The sequence below is a fragment of the Equus asinus genome, chromosome 7 (assembly GCF_041296235.1).
Source record: "Equus asinus isolate D_3611 breed Donkey chromosome 7, EquAss-T2T_v2, whole genome shotgun sequence".
In the NCBI taxonomy this organism is placed as follows: domain Eukaryota; kingdom Metazoa; phylum Chordata; class Mammalia; order Perissodactyla; family Equidae; genus Equus; species Equus asinus.
This window is the reverse complement of record NC_091796.1, coordinates 104,333,550-104,352,619: the sequence shown is the minus strand read 5'-3', so window position 1 is coordinate 104,352,619 and position 19,070 is coordinate 104,333,550. Positions and strand designations below refer to the sequence as shown.

The 19,070-nt window shown below is 45.2% G+C and overlaps 1 protein-coding gene across 2 annotated transcripts in view; it reads left to right on the top strand.

Moving 5' to 3' along the window:
• The window catches only part of SETD3 (SET domain containing 3, actin N3(tau)-histidine methyltransferase), a 75,273-nt gene that overhangs the window by 12,768 nt on the left and 43,435 nt on the right, over positions 1–19,070 (top strand). For both annotated transcript variants that reach the window (XM_044774298.2, XM_044774297.2), the window contains exons 2-6: positions 2,700–2,809; positions 4,871–4,963; positions 7,349–7,497; positions 9,691–9,763; positions 10,073–10,329. In XM_044774298.2, coding sequence (XP_044630233.1) covers positions 2,707–2,809; positions 4,871–4,963; positions 7,349–7,497; positions 9,691–9,763; positions 10,073–10,329 — 675 coding nt within the window. In that variant the 5' untranslated portion in view covers positions 2,700–2,706. The remainder of the gene's footprint in view (positions 1–2,699; positions 2,810–4,870; positions 4,964–7,348; positions 7,498–9,690; positions 9,764–10,072; positions 10,330–19,070) is intronic.

Here is a 19,070-nt window from a genome sequence, read left to right as displayed (position 1 = left end):
CAGGCGTTCCAGGTAGAGGGACAGGGCATGGAGGCAGGTGACAATACCTGTATGAGGGCCTGGGCGCCGTGGGTACGGCTAGAGCGTGAGGTTCTGGGGCAGGGGTGGCAGTGTGGGGGCAGATTTAAGCGACAGGGTTGGGCTTGGGCAGGGAGACATGGAAGAGGTTAGTGTTACAGTCGAAGCAAGAGACGAATTCCAGAGGTGCACAGGAGCAGGAGGCCTGAGACCCTTGCCGGCGGCCACTTGGCAGGACGTCAGGTGTTGGGTCTGGAAGGCCTTTCAGGCCTCATGCACTCTGGGGTGCACTGCACCTTTGCCCTGCATTTAGACGGAGGCAGCAGGGCGATGGCTGAGCACAGGCTTTACAGTCAGATAGATCCGAGTTCTAATTCCAGCTGTACCCTGATGTGTGACGTTGGACAGACACAAAGGACCGCACCTTTCTGAGAATGTCAACTAAAAGATGAGGATAATGTCTACTGAGTAGAGGGTCTGGGAAGATCAAATATCTTAGCCCAGCCCCTGGCAGAGGATGAGTACTGCGTACGGGGTCGCTGCTGCTGCTGCTGTTTTAATTAATGATCATTATCTCAGGACAGGTGTCTAAATGCCAAAGAGCGATGGGAGTCGGGATACCTGAAGGCAGGCTGGGGAGGTAAGAGGCTTTGGGCAGAGCAAAGAAGCCCGCTTGTGGCCCTTGGGTCCTTGCACTGTGAGGGCCAGGGCAGAGCGGTGTGGCCGTCTGGGGCTCACTTTCTCCCAGGCCTGCTAAGAGAAGGGGAGAGTCCTGGAGCGCCTCCTCCTAGGAGTTCTCGAGTTGTTGAGAGCCTAACACCCAGGAGGGCTAGCCAGGAGGGCTGAAGAGAGAGGCCGGGCAAGCTCGTCGCCACCGCGAGTTTCTCCGCTTCTTCCTGCCAAGCTGTGTGTGGAAGTGTGATTGAAGTCTTTCTTTCCAGACCTACGGCTTAGTTATTTTGGAGTCAAGTTCAGCAGTCCTCCACAGGGTCCAAACAGAGAGGCCTGAGATGCAAAGAAGAGTGGCAGGTGCTCCGTCATTCTTGGCTGTGAAGAGTAAACACGGGACCACTTTCTCCTTTCAGAAGCTAGTCGTTAAGTGCAGGAAAAGGGGCTTAAACTCTTCCTGCTCCCCCATTTCTTCTTTTCTGGTTTTGATCTCAAAACAACTCATTCCTTTTCTTGCTGCAAAAATTTTAGGTTTTTTTACCTGTTCCCCTTTATTCCAGGATATTGTGTCTTGCTCACTGAGTATTGTATACTCACAATACCGTATTGCACACTGAGTTTTAGAAGACTTCTTAGATGCATGAGTTATACATTATGCTTCGCACGTTAGGTACATAAGAGAAGACGTGTGTCGTCGCCCTTTGAAGAATGCTGTTTTCTGTTATTTTAGCACATGACCCATATTTGCATGGATTCAGTTACAACAGAATCAGTGATCATCTGTGTAGTGGGAGAATATGCATTTTAAACCTTTATCCCATCACAGTTCTCCACACAACAGTAGTCATTGTATTTTGTAGAAAACAGATGGGCCAGAGTATGTTTTTTGGTTCTCCCTTGAGGTCGGTGTAACGGGGAGGGCTCCGTGGAGCAGCGTCGTGGTGTTCGTTGTTAATTAGTGTATGGATTGCTCCAGCAGCTTCCTGGCTGAGTACTCGCTCCATCTTCTTGGGTTGTCATCCTAAGGTGCTCCTCTCTCAGGTGAATGCTCAGATGAGCCTCCTCAGACAGTCTTATCTCCTCTGCTCCCCCGAGACTCTCCCCTTGGGCTCCTTTGTGTTTCGTCATTCCTGTCCTTGCCTTTGAACTGCCTGCCCTTTCTCCACACATCCCAATCCCTTACTTTCTTCAAGACACATCTCGAGGCCCACTGTTAGGAAATGTTTCAGACAAACGTTATCTCCTTGAGGTCTTTTCCCAGCATGCTGTGGGTGCATCCTGTGCCCCACTATCTCGTCTGCTTGTAGAACATTCTTTAATTCCATTTCATTCTTATATGTTAGACCATACAGGACCGTGTGTGGTTGAAGCGCCTGATTGGGAGGTGCTGGGAAACCTCAGTCAAGTCTATGGTCTGCCATCCACTTCCTGTGAAACTCTGGGCAAGCACCTTGCATTTCCCATGGAACCAAAGGAGGGAATTAGACTTACCTCTGAATTTCTTTGAGCTGTAAAGTGTCTTCAGTATTTGTCCAGAAAATCTAATCTGTTGCTTATGATAGAGTTACTGTTAATGGAAAATGATTCTTTCAAAGCAAAGTGGGGAGAGAATACATAGGTTTTTATGCTTGTGTAATCGTGTGTGAGTGCATGTATGTGTGCATGACTTTTATCTCTGTAGTATCATGGAAAAATATTTTAGTATACATAGTAAAACCTGTGTAATTTGAAAAAAATTAGAGTAAAATTTGATTCTATAGTTTTTATAGGTGAAAAGGAACAAACTTTTCTTCCAGAGACTAGAATACAGATTTTGTTTCATTTGAGAATCTCCAAATACTTATATTTGTAACCCATTTCTTTCTCTGGAAGGAAACTTAAGGATATGGCACATGTGAGGTCAGATCTTAGTGTCTTAAGGCTAAGCCACCACTGTGCACATTTCATTACTTGATTTTGTTCTTTGGGAATGTAATGTTTTTCTCTTTGTCTTTTCTTTCTCTTCTCTGTAGTCAGAAAATGGGTAAGAAGAGTCGAGTGAAAACGCAGAAATCAGGCACTGGTGCTACAGCAAGTGTGTCACCGAAGGAAACCCTGAACCTAACCAGCGAGCTGCTGCAGAGTAAGTTCCGCTCCCGGCTTTACGTGGGCTGTGTGCCTTCTCGCTCCTCCGCATCCTCGGTGCTGTATGCGTGGGAGAGTCACTGGGACGGTGGAGCGTGAAGTGAAACAAACTTGTGGTCAGTCCCAGCTTGTTAGCCATGTGACCTGGGCTTGTCACAGACCTTCTGTAACCTCAGTCTCCCCTTCTGTGGAAAGGGAGATCCTGCACCTGTTGGTGCCTGTAACTGTTAACGAGGCTTGGTGAAGTAATGAATGTAAAGCCTCTCGCACAGCCTCCTGGAACACGGTCTTCCCTGGGCACGGTGGACAGGGACAAACTCAACTTCTTTTTGACAGTGTGGCCTCAGACAAATTACTCAAGCCCTCTGCGTCTCAGTGTTTGTGTTGGTGAGGACCGTCTCGGGAGTGTAGCGGGGGCCTGGTGAGCAGTGGCGTGTGAGGGGGCCTTACAGGTTGTCAGGCCCCAGGCGAGCACAGCGTGCCTCAGAGAGCATACTCTGGAGCTCCGCTCCCTTACGAGAATGCCTCACTTTTCTTTTCAGTGATTCCGTCATCGCTTTCCAGTTCTCACACACTGAAGTTATGAGTTGTTGGCTCAAGGAGATTCAGTATCTACTAAGCGCCTGTCCTTGCTTCAGAGAGTTAGTGTACACTGGTAACTCCTTTTTGTAGTTGTGAATTTAAATTGGTGCCATGTGTGTTTCAAATTAGCAGTGATCACTCTTTGAACATTTGTCTCATCTTCTTTGCCCCTTATGTTTAGATTATGTGACAGGCTAAACCCCAAATAAAAATTTAGCTTTCTCTCCCTGACAGAAGCAGGCAGCAACCAGTCTGGGGCAGGTCCCTCCCTGAATGTCCCATGGACCCTCCGCCCCCCCAGCCCCCAAGAGCAGTGTGGGCCCCCCAGAGCACTGACGTACTTGACCACTACCGCCTCTCGCCCCCACGCAACTGTAGCAGCTTGAGGACAGGCTCTGTCTCCTTGTATTTCCGAGCCTCTGTCAGTGTTTGCTGATGGAAGATTGAAGTAAGACTGCTTAACCTTAACAGTTATGAGTCAACACATAACTAGTTATTGTTAATTATTTACCACGTACTCTCTGTTCCTTGGAGAACAAAGGGGGCCAAGAAGTTTAGCAGAAGCATGGGAAGGGGGCTGTTCTTTAAACTGATACAGTTAATTAAAAAGGAAAGAGCTCTTGATAGGCAGGGTACCTAGGGTGCCGCCTTCCAAAGCAGTGGGCCCTTTGCGGGCGTTGGTCTTTCGGTTTTGGCTCTGCAGGAGAATCTTAGCTTCTGTTTTAGCAGCGACTGTGCTGTCTCTTTTTGTAACTCCCCCAGAATGCTTAATATAGAGCCTTACACATGGATGTGAAATGTTTGTTGACTAATTGTCCTTATGTCCAATTTAACTGGTTCCCTTAGAGAGCCATTGTTTTGGGGTTTAACAGGAAAGAAATATTGACTTTTAATATTACCTTCTTTTTACCATCTAGAAGAGTTTTCAGGGAAGTGTTCTACATTTTAGCTTAGCTTTTGAGATTTTCCTGTTTACAAGTGTAATCCGAGGAAAATTTATCAGAGCAGCAAGAATAAGCTGGATGCAAGCTAGGTGCTCACACTTAGGTCCTGGGGCCACAGTTGAATAAGTGGCATTTGAGAGGGTTTATATACTTTGAAAAGTACACCTGATTTATACTTCTCACATTTATCCTTGTGGCTGTGGTATCTTTGTCCTTTAAAAATAAATTGACTGTGGGACTGGCCTGTTGGTATAGTGGTTAAACTTGTGTACTCTGCTTTGGTGGCTCAGGTTCACAGGGTCAGATCCTGGGCACAGACCTATGTGCCGCTAATTAAGCCACGCTGTGGTGGCTTCCCACTTACAAAATTGAGGAAGGTTGGCGTGGATATTAGCTCAGGGACAATCTTCCTCACACATACACCACAAAGAAACTCAACAGCAATAACAAAACCCAAATACTCTTTCTTCTGAAGACTGACAGGTTAAGTTGAAAGAAAGACATGTCTGAGTACCGTGGCTTTTATGTTACAGAATGCAGTAGTCCTGCACCTGGCCCAGGAAAAGAATGGGAAGAATATGTGCAGATCCGGTCTCTAGTTGAGAAAATACGAAAAAAACAAAAAGGTAAGTTTTCCAGAATGATAATCATATTTTAATAAAATCGTGTAGGGATGTGGCATAAGTCAGAAGGGTTTTAAGAGGAGTAAAGTTCTCAGTGTCAAGCACGCCTCTCTGAAGGATGGTTGTGAAGGGGCTCCTAGATAGGGGAGCGAGCTCGCCCTGGGAAATGATCAGGACCTCTCCCGTCTCTGAGGTGCTGTTATCTGCTTTGGAAGGGGTAAAAATGTTTGTATCTGGGGGCTAAAATGACACAACTTTATCTTTATTTTATGAAATATATATTTAAATCTGTTTTTCCATACTATGTTTCCATTAGGATTTGAGGTCAGTACATGATACCGTGTATGGTCAGCACACAGATATGTACTGATTGGTCAGTGTCTTATCAAGATACGTACTGGACTCAAACATATCTCGATTAAATGAGAGACGTACTTGTGTCTCCCAAGCTGTGTTTTTCATGATGTATTCGGTAGACGTAATGATTCTCAGCCAGGCTGGTGATGGGGCCAAGTGTCCGTTTGGAAAAGCTTATTCAGCATACCTATTGTTTTTGTTCTGTAAAGCACAAAAAGTAAAGATTGGTATGCAGAGCCACAGGGAAGGTGGGAGGAGAACACATAATAAGGAGCCTGCTTTAAAAGGATCAGAAAAACCGGCTTAGACTCCCTTCTTATTTATTGTCGTGAAAGTGAGTCACGAGAGGGTTTGTTTTTTATTTGCTTTCTGAAGTGGTAGTTTATTGCTCCCCCATACACATCTGCAAACACGCAGTCTTTAGTTTAGATGGTCTCAAACCCCAGATGGTGACAGGTTCCTTTATAATGTGTTTATTTGCACTAAATGGTAGACTGTGCTAATCCTGGCTCACCAAATCGGTGGCTGAAACATTTTTGTATATCCTGAGTGTCTGTTCTGAGTATAGACGGTTTATTACAACTGACCCTAAAGTTAGGGCATTTGTTAGTTCTCAATAAGTGAAGAATAAATTCTGTCTTAGAACACCCCTAACAAAATCACTTTCCTTCATTTAGCAGACATCTTTGCATACCTAGTATGGCACAACTCTGTGCCAGGCAATCCGACTTCACAAATCCAGTTGACCATTAATTATATGGTGGTGACATGGCCACAGGCACCTGGGCTGGGTTGCATGCCCAGCTCCTCGTGTTAGTAAATTTCCCGTTCCTCTCCTTATAGTCATCAAAAAGAAGTAATAGTTTTTGTACACCTGAAACTATTATAATATGTCAATTAATCTAAATAAAAAACAATTTAGGGATGAAGGGTTATGCTGTCGGCAACTTTCAAGTATTTTGGAGAGAGAATGAGAGAGAGGGAAGGGGAAAGAAAAAGAGAGAGAGAAAGAGCTGGTGTGGCAAGTTGGTGGACTGAAACAAAGCGTATTTGAATGTTCATTGTTCTATTCCTCCAACATTCTTGTAAGTTTGAAAATTTACAAAATAAAGAATTGGAGAAAAGCAAAACAAAACTGAAAAAATGGTGTTTCCATCCTTTTGAATATTTCAAACATGCCGAAAAGTCCAGACAATGATATAATGACGCCTGAGAATCTACTACCCAATTGCGTCCTCTTCAGTCTCACTGGTTCACGTTCTCCTGTCATCCTTTCCCACCTGCCGGTCTGCTTCCCTTTCCCTCCCTCTGTGCCTTGTTTTGTGTTTGTATTTGTTTTCAAGAAAGAAGACATCGCACATTTAGCTGAGGCCCCACACTTCCATCCCCTTCTCTTTTCTCTCTTTGGGGGGTGTTTGTCTTTAACCCCATAAAAATATATGGTAGTAATTGGTAAATTTGCAACTTACATAAGTGATATCATGCTGCTTGGTTTTCTTAAAATCCACGGTGTTTCATTGATTGGTCCGGATAGATCCAGCTCATTTAAACTGCTCGGCAGAGTTCTGTTGCAGAGCTGTGTGCTCCTAGAGTCAGAGCTGCGGTGGTCATCCTTACCCGTCTCCTTGGGCACGTGTGTGACCTGCTCATTGTTGTTTTCGTGGGAATTCTGTGAAAGCAACTGTGCATGTGAAAGATGGTCTGTTGGACTTGAAAGAGAGAGCGCCCTGTCGTCTGCAGTGGCATTGAAGGCTCCCCTCCCCATGGTGTTACTAATAGAACCTAATAGTAGATATTCATGCAACTACTTCTCTGTAACCAAGAGGGGGTTTAGGATTTTAATTCGCCTTTCCAGTCGCTAGTTAAGATATGTACTGTGACTACTGGGTGATTAGTTTTGATTTTTTCCAGGATTGGAGTGTTATTACTATATCTAGTGTTGTTATGTTCTGTTTTTCATTTTCTGAGAGCAGTGTGAATGACATATGTCGTTCAAGTAGCTCTTGTTTTCTAAAACCTGGATTGATACAGGTCTGTCTGTGACTTTTGATGGAAAAAGAGAAGATTACTTTCCTGATCTCATGAAATGGGCCTCTGAGAATGGAGCTTCTGTTGATGGTTTTGAAATGGTTAACTTCAAAGAAGAGGGCTTTGGTTTGAGAGCAACAAGAGATATCAAGGTGAGTTTATAAACGGTTGGTCGAGGGGTCTAAATGTGTTTGGACTGTGGTGTGGAGGGCGCAGGACGTGGAGAGAGATGCCTGAGGCTTGTTCTGAGCCTTGGGCACACAGGCAGTGTGCAGCCAGCACTCCCTGTCTCTGCCACAGCAGCCTCCTCACTGACCATGTGGGCCTGGAAGAGCCTTACCCAGGGTTCAGGCAGCCCCTTCCAGCTCGTCTTCCGTAGGAGCTGTGCTAATAACCAGCCACTGGGGGTAAGTCAGTTCACATTCCTGAAACCACAGAACATGCCTCCCAGGATTTTGAGATTGAAATAAAGAGAAGGATGTGGGCTCAGGTGGTAGTGAGAAAGAGCGCACAGGACCTTGTGATGGATTGGATGAGGGGTGGGGTGGAGGACAGGCAGAGTCGAAGATGCTCACCAGTTTGCTGGAATGGATAACTGAGTGGTTGGAGGTACCACTTACTGAAATGGCAACACCAGAGGTGACAGGGAAAGAAGAAGAGAAAAATACATCTGCTAAGAGACGCATGCTTTTTCTCCCCTCTTGGTCCCTCCTTCCGGATGAAGGGAGCAGCAGCACCCTGACATTCCTGGCCTCTTTCTGCCCCTCACTCAGGCCTCTCCTAGAGAGAAGGCGTAATTTAATCTGCTTGATGATTTTGGGAGAAGGAACTTGGCTTGGCCTTTTTCTCAGGGGAGCTAGTTGCCCATGCATTCATTCTGCTGTGCGCTCCACCCTGAGTTGTACAGGGGCTGGCCACACATGGAGAGGCCTGCATGGCTCCAGTTCTGCCTGCGACTAGGTGGGGGAGTCTGTCTAATTCTGGGATTCAGTAGGTGATATTTTGGGTGACCATCTGTTGTCATCTTGTGTCTCTCTCAGTTGGTTCAGAACTTGGGTGGGGGAAATGAGTGTTATTTATTTGGGCCCCCTCAAACTTCCAGCAACATTTTTGGTCAAGTTGTAGTTAACTGTTAATTGATACATTGAAAAACCATACACTGGTTTATTAGGTACTTGTTAAATATCTAGTGTGTGAGTAGTACTGTGCTTGCTATTGCAACAGGCTTCCAAAAAAACCAGGATCTCTTCCTTCATGATGCTTATAATTGATAGTAAGGGACAAGACACTAAAAATAATTCAAATAGTAGACATCAGTAGAAGGCAAAGGTAAACAAGATGCCACACGTTGTTCTCCTATATGAAACGAGAGGCATCATTAATGTGGATGCTGCCCCAAATATTTTAGCCATGGTTTGTCTTTACTGTGTGCATATTTTTTAAGCTTTATTGAGGTATAATTGATAGACATAAAACTGCATGTATTTGGGGTCCAGCCCCATGGCTGGGTGGTTAAAGTTCTGCGCCCTCTGCTTCACTGGCCTGGAGTTCGCAGGTTCAGATCCCGGGTGTGGACCTACTCCACTCATCAGCCATGATGTGGAGGCATCCCACATACAAAGTAGAGGAAGATTGGTATAGATGTCAGCTCAGGATGAATTTTCCCGCCAAAAAAAGCAAAACAAAAAGTTACATGTATTTAATGTATATATTTTGATGAGTTTCTGCGTGTTTTAAGCAATGTAGATACACACATAGAATATACTGAAAAGAAGCATCTCATATTGCCAAAAAATGAGATGATTATTTGGAAAGAAAATTAGTAAGCAAAATACGTCTTATGGGCTTGTGCTTTTGCTGGTAACCATTGTGCTTTGAAGACAGGCTCATAGCGGAAGGAATGTTATTCCAGCTTCAGAAAATCCATGGCAGGAGCATTCACATTGACACGTTAGGGTGTTGGTTGGAGGTAGAAATTTTGCTTTGTTTTGTTTTTAGAACTTAAAAATATAAGTACAGCAAAGAACAAACACCTTTGTGCTCTACCCCAAATTGTTATATTTGCTTCAAATTAAAGTTGAAAGTCCTTTTTTTGATTATTTGTCTTCTCAGTATATGTGGTTAATTTTTCTATTGGAAATAACATTTTAAGCCATGCTTCTGCTCATTTAACTATAACATCGATAGTTACATTTTAAAATATATTTGTAATTAGAAATGAAGTGCTGATATGCAACCTTAAGTTGTGTTTCATGTGTGATTGGATTTCTAACCATAGATATAGTTGGACTGAAGATGGTAACATGTTTTGATGATTCTACTATTTTCTCATTTTTTCCCTCCAGGCGGAAGAATTATTTTTATGGGTTCCACGAAAATTACTAATGACCGTTGAATCTGCTAAAAATTCAGTGTTGGGTGAGAATAATTTCTGACTGTTTGTTCAAGACAAAGCGTAAATGATAAAAATACATAAAATTTCATTTTGTGGAGCTAAGGACCATATTTGATTGTTTTCCTAACTAGTGAAATATTCTCCCAACTCCACATGAAGTGTTTTCCGTGCTCATAATCTGACATAGTAGAAGAGTGTGAAAAGAAAGGTGCACATTACTTTAAATGTTAGAAGAATTTTTAGTTATTTCCAGACCTTTAATATATACTTTAAATGAATATTTTTTCAGGAAGTTTGTGGAACTTATGCTTTTAACTTCTGGGTTCCTTCAGGGCCCTTATATTCTCAAGACCGAATTCTTCAAGCCATGGGAAACATCACTCTGGCCTTTCATCTGCTGTGTGAGCGAGCCGACCCTAACTCTTTCTGGCAGCCCTACATTCAGACCCTCCCCAGCGAATATGATACTCCTCTCTACTTTGAAGAAGATGAAGTTCGGTATCTTCAGTCAACGCAAGCGGTACACGACGTCTTCAGCCAGTATAAGAACACGGCTCGGCAGTATGCCTACTTCTATAGAGTCATCCAGGTGAGCAGCTGGCTCCTTTGAAATGTGTGTTTAACAGGCTGCGGGAGAAAGGGAAATTGATTGCGGAAATGTTCCTCTTGATATCTTATTAAGGATGCTTAAACATTTCGCTTTCTAAATTAAAAGGCCTTCTAGTACGCTGTTTCCATTTTTGCAGAAATAGCACTGACATACGGTTTGACGATATCTGACTTCATCCGTGTCCAGTGTTCATATAAGCAGCAGTTGTTCCTAAGTTATGAAAGTCACTGTGTTTTTCTGAAAACAAAAGATTACAATGAAAGTTTAAAAGCTATAAAAATGTATCTAATACAAAAAGGTGCTCTTTGTATAAATTTTCCAAGAAAGTGAAAGTTCATTTGTGGATTCTTCATATATATTAGTAGTAAAATATTGGCAATTAATTTACTAAATTATGAGACTGATTTCTTTATGTTTTTCGAAGTGTGCTGTGTATTATATTAATTTTAATTGGTTCTAAGTAAAAGTGTCATATAAAAATCTCTTGAGATGTGTGAACAAGGCCTCAGTGCCTGTGGCCATGAGGCGTACATTTCTCTGGGAAACAGGAAGGACACTGTGGATGAAGCCCCCTCAGCGGTGCAGTGTGGTAACTGAGAGGGCGGGCTCTGGAGCCAGCCTGCCCGGGTTCGAATCCCCACAGCACCGCTTGCAGCTGTGTCGTTTTGGGCGCGTCTCTGTGCTCCCTTCCCGTCCCTGTAAAGTGGGAGCTGCAGCAGCTGACTCCCAAGGGCTGCTGAGCGGACGAGGTGAGTTGCTCTGCATGAGGCCCTTGATCCCGGAGTACTCATAGAAATGCTCACTTTATGTTGCTCTTTGTGTTTCCATCCTTCAGGCCATGTTGTTTGGTTGTTTTGTTTTTCATTGTTTTAAATTGCTTCTCCCTCTGTCTCTGCAGTACCTTATGTCAGTATTTCTTAACCTTTTCTACTAAAAAACTCCTAGTGGCCAAGGATAATGAAGAGTTTTTCTGCAAGACCCGGGACTAACGCCAGAGTGATCCATCACAAACTCAGTTGCTTCCAAATCTTATATTTTTGCTGTTGGTTTTTGGTTTCATGTTTTTAAATCGTAAACATTCATGTAGGGCCGGCCTGGTGGTGTAGCCATTAAGTTCGTGCATTCCGCTTTGGCGGCCTGGGAGTTTGCTGGTTCAGATCCTGGGTGCAGACATGGCACTGCTTGTCAAGCCATGTTGTGGCAGGTGCCTCACATATAAAGTAGAGGAAGATGGGCATGGATGTTAGCTCAGGGCCAGTCTTCCTCAGCAAAAAGAGGAGGATTGGTGGTGTATGTTAGCTCAGGGCTAAGCTTCCTCAAAAAAATAAAAAAATTCATGCAAATATTTCTGTTTGTTGTAGTTTAAAAATTGTGTTAAGTGGGGCCGGCCTGGCGGCACAGGGGTTAGGTGCACAGGTTCCGCTTCGGCAGCCCGGGGTTCTCGGGTTTGGGTCCCGGGTGCGGGCATGGCACCGCTTGTCAAGCCATGCTGTGGTAGGCATCCCACACATAAAGTAGAGGGAGACGGGCATGGATGTTAGCTCAGGGCCAGTCTTCCTCAGCAAAAATGAGGAGGATTGGCAGCAGTTAGCTCAGGGCTAATCTTCCTCAAAAAAAACGAAAATCATATTAAGTGATGTACCGTTAAGTCAGGTTGGTGTTGTAGGGAAACAGCTCCATCTTTCCTCTGACTGTCCGTACACTGGCGTCCCTGGGGAACCCACACTGCAGTGGTTCCAACGGGAGAAGCATGGCTTTACATGTAGTAAGCACTGTTATCCCGACAATGTGTTTAGTCTAGGTGTGGTTCTTTTTCAGAAGAAGAAAATGTGACAGTCACTTATCGTTAGTAAAAATAGGCAGCAGAACGGAATCATTACAAATTGAAAATCCTTCATAATGAGCTTTTAGAGAAAATTTCTTAGCGATTCAGTTTAAGAATGAGGTGTGCTGCTGTGATGACCGGGATGGTATAGGCTGTGGGGTAGGAGATTTTTGCATAGGGCTTCATGACAAAGAAAAACAGATTTAATCAAAAGTTCTCTCTTTACAAACCATGTTTTGAGCCTAGCTGTTTTTCTAGTTTTAGAGTGTTCTCGTTGCTTACAGGAGTCTTGAGTGATGGTTCAGAGTAAGCACAAATGTTAACGTTGTCCTGCTGCCGGTTTATTAGCGTTGTGTTGTCTCACCTCAGTACCAAACCATGTCTCTTTTCATGCTTTTCCAGGGTCAGATGTTGGCCCTTTGCTCTCTTTAGTTGACCACTCCATCAGTGCCCTATCACTCAGGAGAGTGTGGGGAGTATTCCAGCAGTTCATATTGAACACTTTCAGTACGGTGACCGGCCCTCACTTGGGGTTTTTTGGCATTGTGACTCTTAACCTTTCTCAGGGTCATGGGAACCCTCTTCCCAGAGAAATGCACATGTGCACTGTATCACAAACACTTGCATACCTTTTGGGGGGTCCAAATTCTAGAACCTGATATGCAGTTTTTTGTTATGACTTTCCATTAAACGTCATTTTCCCGGGGCCTGTACCAAGCGATGCGCCTGAACTGAAATCCATTAGTATTCTTCTGAGCTGACTTCTGGCTTGAAGGTCTGCCAGCGACAGCTCTTGGCCACTGTCTCCTGATGCATCAGTGGTGTGACAGCAAGCACGATTCTGTTCCATGTGTCTAGGGTGGTGATCCCAAGTCCCTGGGAATGGCGCACGGAAAAGTCTTAATAGTCAGTTCAGCCTTCCATCTTGCTGCAGGCTTTAGGATTTTTATTCTAAGAGAAAAGTAGCACTAGTACTAACTTCTAGTAATTATAGTTTCCTTTAGGTAGATTTCTCTGTATTGCAGTTTTTATTTTAATGTTTCTCTTTCTCTCTCTCTGGTTGTTGTTGCTTAAAAACTAGAAAAATAATTTCCTGTCCTCTTTCGTTGCAGCATATTTCCTTGGTCAAGGGCTTTTTAGTGCGTCCGCTTGTTAGTTTAGATTACCTTTTCTCTCTAACTTTCTTTACAGAGTTTGTTTAAGATAGTCTTTCCAGGCCTCTGCTGGTCCTTATGGTGCTGGGGCTTGGGCCTGATGGTATTTTGAGTTTTCTACATTGTATTCTTCTTGAGACATTCAGTATACAGTGTGTCCTTTAGGTATTCAACAGAGGATAGTATGTAACCAGAAGCCTCAACCTCGAGAGACTTTGAGAGCGCACCTTGTATTGATATAGCACCTGCTGGTGAAACTTTATTCTTCAGCTTAAGGGTTGAGGAATGTCAACACCCGAACTCAGGAAGCTAAATTTAGAAATTGTGGCTCAGCCAAATGCTGGGAAAGCTTGTGGGGACTGAGAACCCTGAGTGGTGGTAAAATTTCTGTCAGTTTGTGAAAAGGGGACCAGGGAAGAAGAGAAGATTGATGGTGACAGGTAGTTTAAAGGCATTTAAAACTGTCTCGGAGTTTTAAACCCCATAAAAATACTCCTAGAAGATCAGGACATTCCAAAGTTCAGTTCCAAGGTGAGACTTTTGCATGGAAATATGTGGCCACTTTTGTGGTAGAAATCAGTGGAAAAGTAGGATTTGGCTTACACCTGACTTTGAAGTAGTGTAATTGTGTGAAAGTGAAGCAAATTATGTTAGATTTGACTTGACTTAACATAGTCGAATGATAGTATAAATATTTCTCACCCATGTCAATGAAAAAGAAATTCATGGACCCTGTGAATGGACTGTGTTTAATTGATATTCCCATTTAATGGACCTGGCACTCTGATGGTGCCAGCTTGTTGCAAGGTTAAGAGCTGTCCTAGGGACATGCACGTTTTCCTGTGTTGTTGAACTTGAATATGATGTTCTTTAAGTAAACACAAGTGTAATAGAAGCATATCTATAAAATTACGATTTTTCCATTGATCTTATAATTTAAGTGATTTGTCCCACCTTACTTGGGTTTCCTTATTAGTGTTAATGGAACAATCGGAGAGGTGCCGGGGAATGTATGTAGATGGAGACGCCCGTTTGCACGTTAACTGACGTGAATTTTGTTTCAAGGCAGCATCTCCTGCAGCAAGCGTCCACTTCTCCTGCCTTACGCTTCAGGACGGGGTAAGGCAGCCTTAAGCTGACTTCTTCCTTGAACAGGCAACTTCTCCTGCCTGGCCAGGGCTGTAGTGAGAGGATTCCAGCAGCTGTACTCACAACTTGCTGAGAACAGGGCCCGCCAAGAGACAGAGGAAGATGTCACTTTCGGTTCTTGGCATCCCGTGGCAGTTGTGGCTAAATGCAAACAGTCGCTTCTCCCGTTTCTCGCCTTTCTGCGCTCTGACGAGCCCCACAAGAATAGCACAGGACGTAAATTGCCAGGATGGATTTAGCCTCTGTTTTCCTAAAGCTCACATCTACATAGAGAAATCTGATCATACATAAGGCCTTCAGGAACGAGCACCACATTAGAGTAAAATCCTCTGAGCACTAGCTTACTTTAACGACCCCGAGGCCCTGAAACTCTCGGGCGATAGACGTCAGCATCTAAACCTGCTTGTAGATGAGTGTAGCTGCATGTAGTGAGCAGCACTGTGAGGGGACACGCACACGTGTAACTCGCTCCTCTGGTGGAGAGGTCGTGAGCAGGCGCTTCCCAGCTTATGTACAGGGCGTGCTCCACATCGTTCCTGGGGCGGCGTGGGGTCTCCGTAGTCAGCTTCCCCGTCTGCTGGTCCTTCCCCTCCTCCTGACCTTGGATTTACTCTCCTCTTTTTGTTTTTAACCCATCGTGTCCCCTTGATTGGTTAATTAATTCCCCTCTCTTTATCGAGTGTCTCCCGAGTGGGAGGTAACACACCTGGGCACAGGGACTACCATCTCTGGGGATACACAGATTTTTATTTGAACCTTTTATTATGAAATAATTTTTTAGACTTAAAGTTGTAAACAGCACAAAATTGAAAGCATGGCCATGGACACTGCTTCCCAGATACCATTCTCCTGACCTCATTCCCACTTAAAGTTTCCCCTGGGGGCAAATGTGTTTCATATGTGACATTTTTGTTCTCAGCCCCTTCTTGCCAATGTCACATCTACTGACTGAGGGCTGAGGGGTGTGAGTAGCTGCAGAAGGGAAGGGGGAAGGAACAGCGTCAGAGGTGACAGCGAGGGTGAGAGATGGCGAGGGTGAGAGGGGCCGATGGAAGAGGCTGGAGGGATTGCGGTCATTGAGCCGCGAATCGAGGTTGAGTCCTTGGCTCTGTGGTAATGGACCTGGGTAGAGATTATGGGATGTGAAGGGAAAGAATGGTTTCTGTTTTCAAGTTGTTCATCTGAATTGGCCAAGGGGCCTCTCCCGTCATGGCCTGTAAGTGGTGGTCGTGGTATTGCGTGGTGAACCCCGTGGGACCAGCCTGACAGGGAAGGGTAGGGCTAAGGAGGGTGGGAGTGGCTCCTGAGCATGTCGTGGGGAACCGAGGCTGCAGACGGAAAACTGCTCAGGAACAGAGGACCCCCAGCACTGCCTCCTGTCTCCTCTCAGGGCTTCAACCCTTACAGTCACCCTGCCCGGGAGGCGTTAGTCTTCCCTTTGCAAATGAGCAGTTGGAACTGGGGGCAGCCTGCCAGAGGCTGAGGGCGCCCACGCCCTGGGCAGGGTTCAGACCCATACGCATGTCCTTTCGTCTCTGAAGTTGTTTCTGGTCTTAATTTTGGGACCAAGAGCCGGTCTAGTGTTAAGGGCACAACAGTCTTGTTTGAAATCCCTCTCCTCGGCTGTAATTTACAGAAAGCTGGCCGTGACTTGCTGACTGCGGGGTCGTGCTTGTCAGGACCATCCCAGAGCCTGCGCAGGGCTCGCCTGCTGGCAGTTTTCCAGCTCTGTACAGAATGTCCCTCCTGTCAGCCTTTGGTCTCACGCTGTAGAGATGGGAGAGATTCATTCATGGAGGAAGCCATGAAGCCGCTTGCTTTCCCCCAAGCTGTGATGAAGCTGGTGCTTCTCCCTTGTTATCCTTACCAGTTCGGCTTTTAGTGATATAAAATACAGGAAGACACTGGAACTTAAGAAAATCAGCCCAGGCTTGCATGTTCTCTGGAGAGGTTCCGGCACGTTTGTAATCTTGGTTAGAGCTCCTGGCTGTCTTGTTGAAAGGCCCCGACCTGTGTGCTTGCTGGCCCTGATGGCCGACCTTGACCGTTACGAATTGTGCTGTGTGCATGTGTTGCCTTACTGTGTCTTCACTGTGTCTTTATTTTAGCTTTCTGACTTTGTAAATTACTCATTTTAAACGTATCTAATTTGCATCATTTTTATAAACAAAGGCTACAGATATGTCATTTAAGAAATCTGATTTGTATTTTTAACTGTTTGCTTGTTTTGTGTACTGTTATAGCAGGTCGAATAGGTACAGACTTTACCTTCTAAGAAGCTAGTGTTCTTCGTTTCTTCTGGTTTTCCCAGCCCTACTTTCAGCAGCCTCTGGGGGACTCAAGAAATGAAACGCCTTTTCTCTGTATTCATGGTTCTCACTGGGGAAAGCCGTGCCTGCCGTCCTGTCGGTGGCGCGTATTCCTGTCTTGGTGATTGCGGGAGGCACCACTGGAGGCTGTTTAGTGGCGTGCCTGTACAAGGGGGCAGGCCTGGCAGCCCCACGCTGTGTCCTCCTGCAGAAGCTTCTCAGGGGTCTCCGCCCTGTGGTGTCTGCTAGTGCCGCTCCTGTTTCCTGCCGTTGCCCGCCCCCACTGGCCCTTCTCGCTGGCAGCCCTCCTGCTGAACCACAGCCTTCCTCCCCTTTCACATCTGGGTGCCTGACTGAGGGTCCTGGGCCCCTTTAGAAAAACTTCCCACTTTGCTAATCAGAGTTAGGAACGGATGTCCAACAAAGTGATACACATAGATTGTCCCCTTGTCCCCTGCTTTCATATCACCCAGGTGTGTGTGTTAGTAGATGCACCTATGTGGGCTTGGCAAGCAGACCTAAAAGGAGGAGACCTTACATATGTGTCACTAGCGGTAGGACCCAGGAAGGAAAGAGAATTTGCATTTGTGATGATGCTCGCTGTGTGTCAAGCATTGTGAGAGCTTTTATTCTTTTGGTGAGGAGGCATCAGGAACTACTGCTTTCCCATGAGAATCTGAGACAGAATTAACCAAACTAGATTCAGAAGAAACCTCCAGTACGAGGCCCAGATTGTTGGTGTTTTAATTCGTGTCCGAGAAGTTAAAGCGGAAATCAAAGATGGGTCTTGCTCCTAAGATGGTGTTTCTTGAGCAGACGCCTTAGTGTGCTGGTGGTCGGTGAGGGGCTTGACAAGGCTCCTCCCCTTCTTGTTGTTACCCTAAAGCTGGGCGTCACCCTATTTTATGTCTGAGGAGACAGGCTGAGGGTGAGAAAGCTGGCCAGAGCTGCTGCTGATGAGTCACGATTGAAGCCCCCATCCGTCTGACCCTGGAGGCTCTGTGTTTCCCACTTCCCTCTGTCTCCCCAGACCCGTCCTTTTTACAATTCCTTCTCTCTCCCCCTCCAGCCCTGCTTTGCCAGTCCCAAGTCTCTCACAAGTCTGATCAGTATAATTTTTTCTGAAAATCCCCACAAGTTTAAAAACAAAAGAAGCCTTGAGCCAGCCCTGATGGGCCTAATGGTTAAAGTTAGGCTCTCTCACTGCGTTGGTGGCCCGGGTTTGGTTCCCAGGCACGGAACCACACTACTCATCTGTTAGTACCATGCCGTGGCAGCAACTCACACAGAAGGCCGTAGAACTAGAATATACAACTATGTGCTGGCGCTTTGGGGAGGGAAAAAAAAAAAGAGGAATATTGGCAACAGATGTTAGCTCAGGGCTAATCTTCCCCAGCAAAAGAAACCCCCAAAACACAGAATGCTTTAAAAAAAAAAAACTTCAAAAAAATCTTTCTTGAAACCTGCTCTTTACCTCCAGCCCCCATTAGGTCTATATTTGGTGAGTACGTTTCCTATAGCCAGCCCTGGTGGTCTGGTGGTTAAGATTTGGGCTGTCACTGCTGTGACACCACCTGTCTGTCAGTTGTCATCCTCTGGCAGCTGCATGTTACTGTGATTTTGAAAGCTGTGTCACTGGTTTTTCAAATAGCAGCAGGGTCCCCCATGGTGGAGAGGTATCAGCAGAGCTTCCAGACTGGACAGACTAGGAAGAACAACCTGGCCACCCACTTCTGAAAAAATTGGGCATGCAAACCATATGAATAGCAGTGGAACATTGTCTGATCGAGTGCTGGAAGGTGAGAGGATGGCGCAGAAGAACAGGCAGCGTTCCGCTCTGCTGTGCACAGGGTCGCTAGGAGCTGGAGTTGACTCAGTGGCACTGACAAACATTCCCTATCCTCTGGGACAGGATTTTGGGGTTTTATTTTTTGTTTTGTTTTGAATGTGTATGCTAGAAGAGGGAATCTGCTTATATTTTTTGAGGCCTTAGATAAGCGTCTTTATGAGAACACTCTTCCGAGTTAGCAGACACGTTTGTGACCACTCATCTTGAGTGATATTGATGCCCAAATTCTATTTCTTCTCTGCAGAACTGTGCTGTTTTTGTAATTTCTTACGGCCTAAATGGTTTAGGCTGCAACCATCCCCTGTCCACTCTTTGTATCCATCACCTACTCTCAAGGAAGAAAACCTTTGTGATAAAAGCATGGAAAGGGAGTAGAGACAGTAGCGGAACCTCCATGGCTTGAATGATTACATTATTAATATGTAATTCTTAAT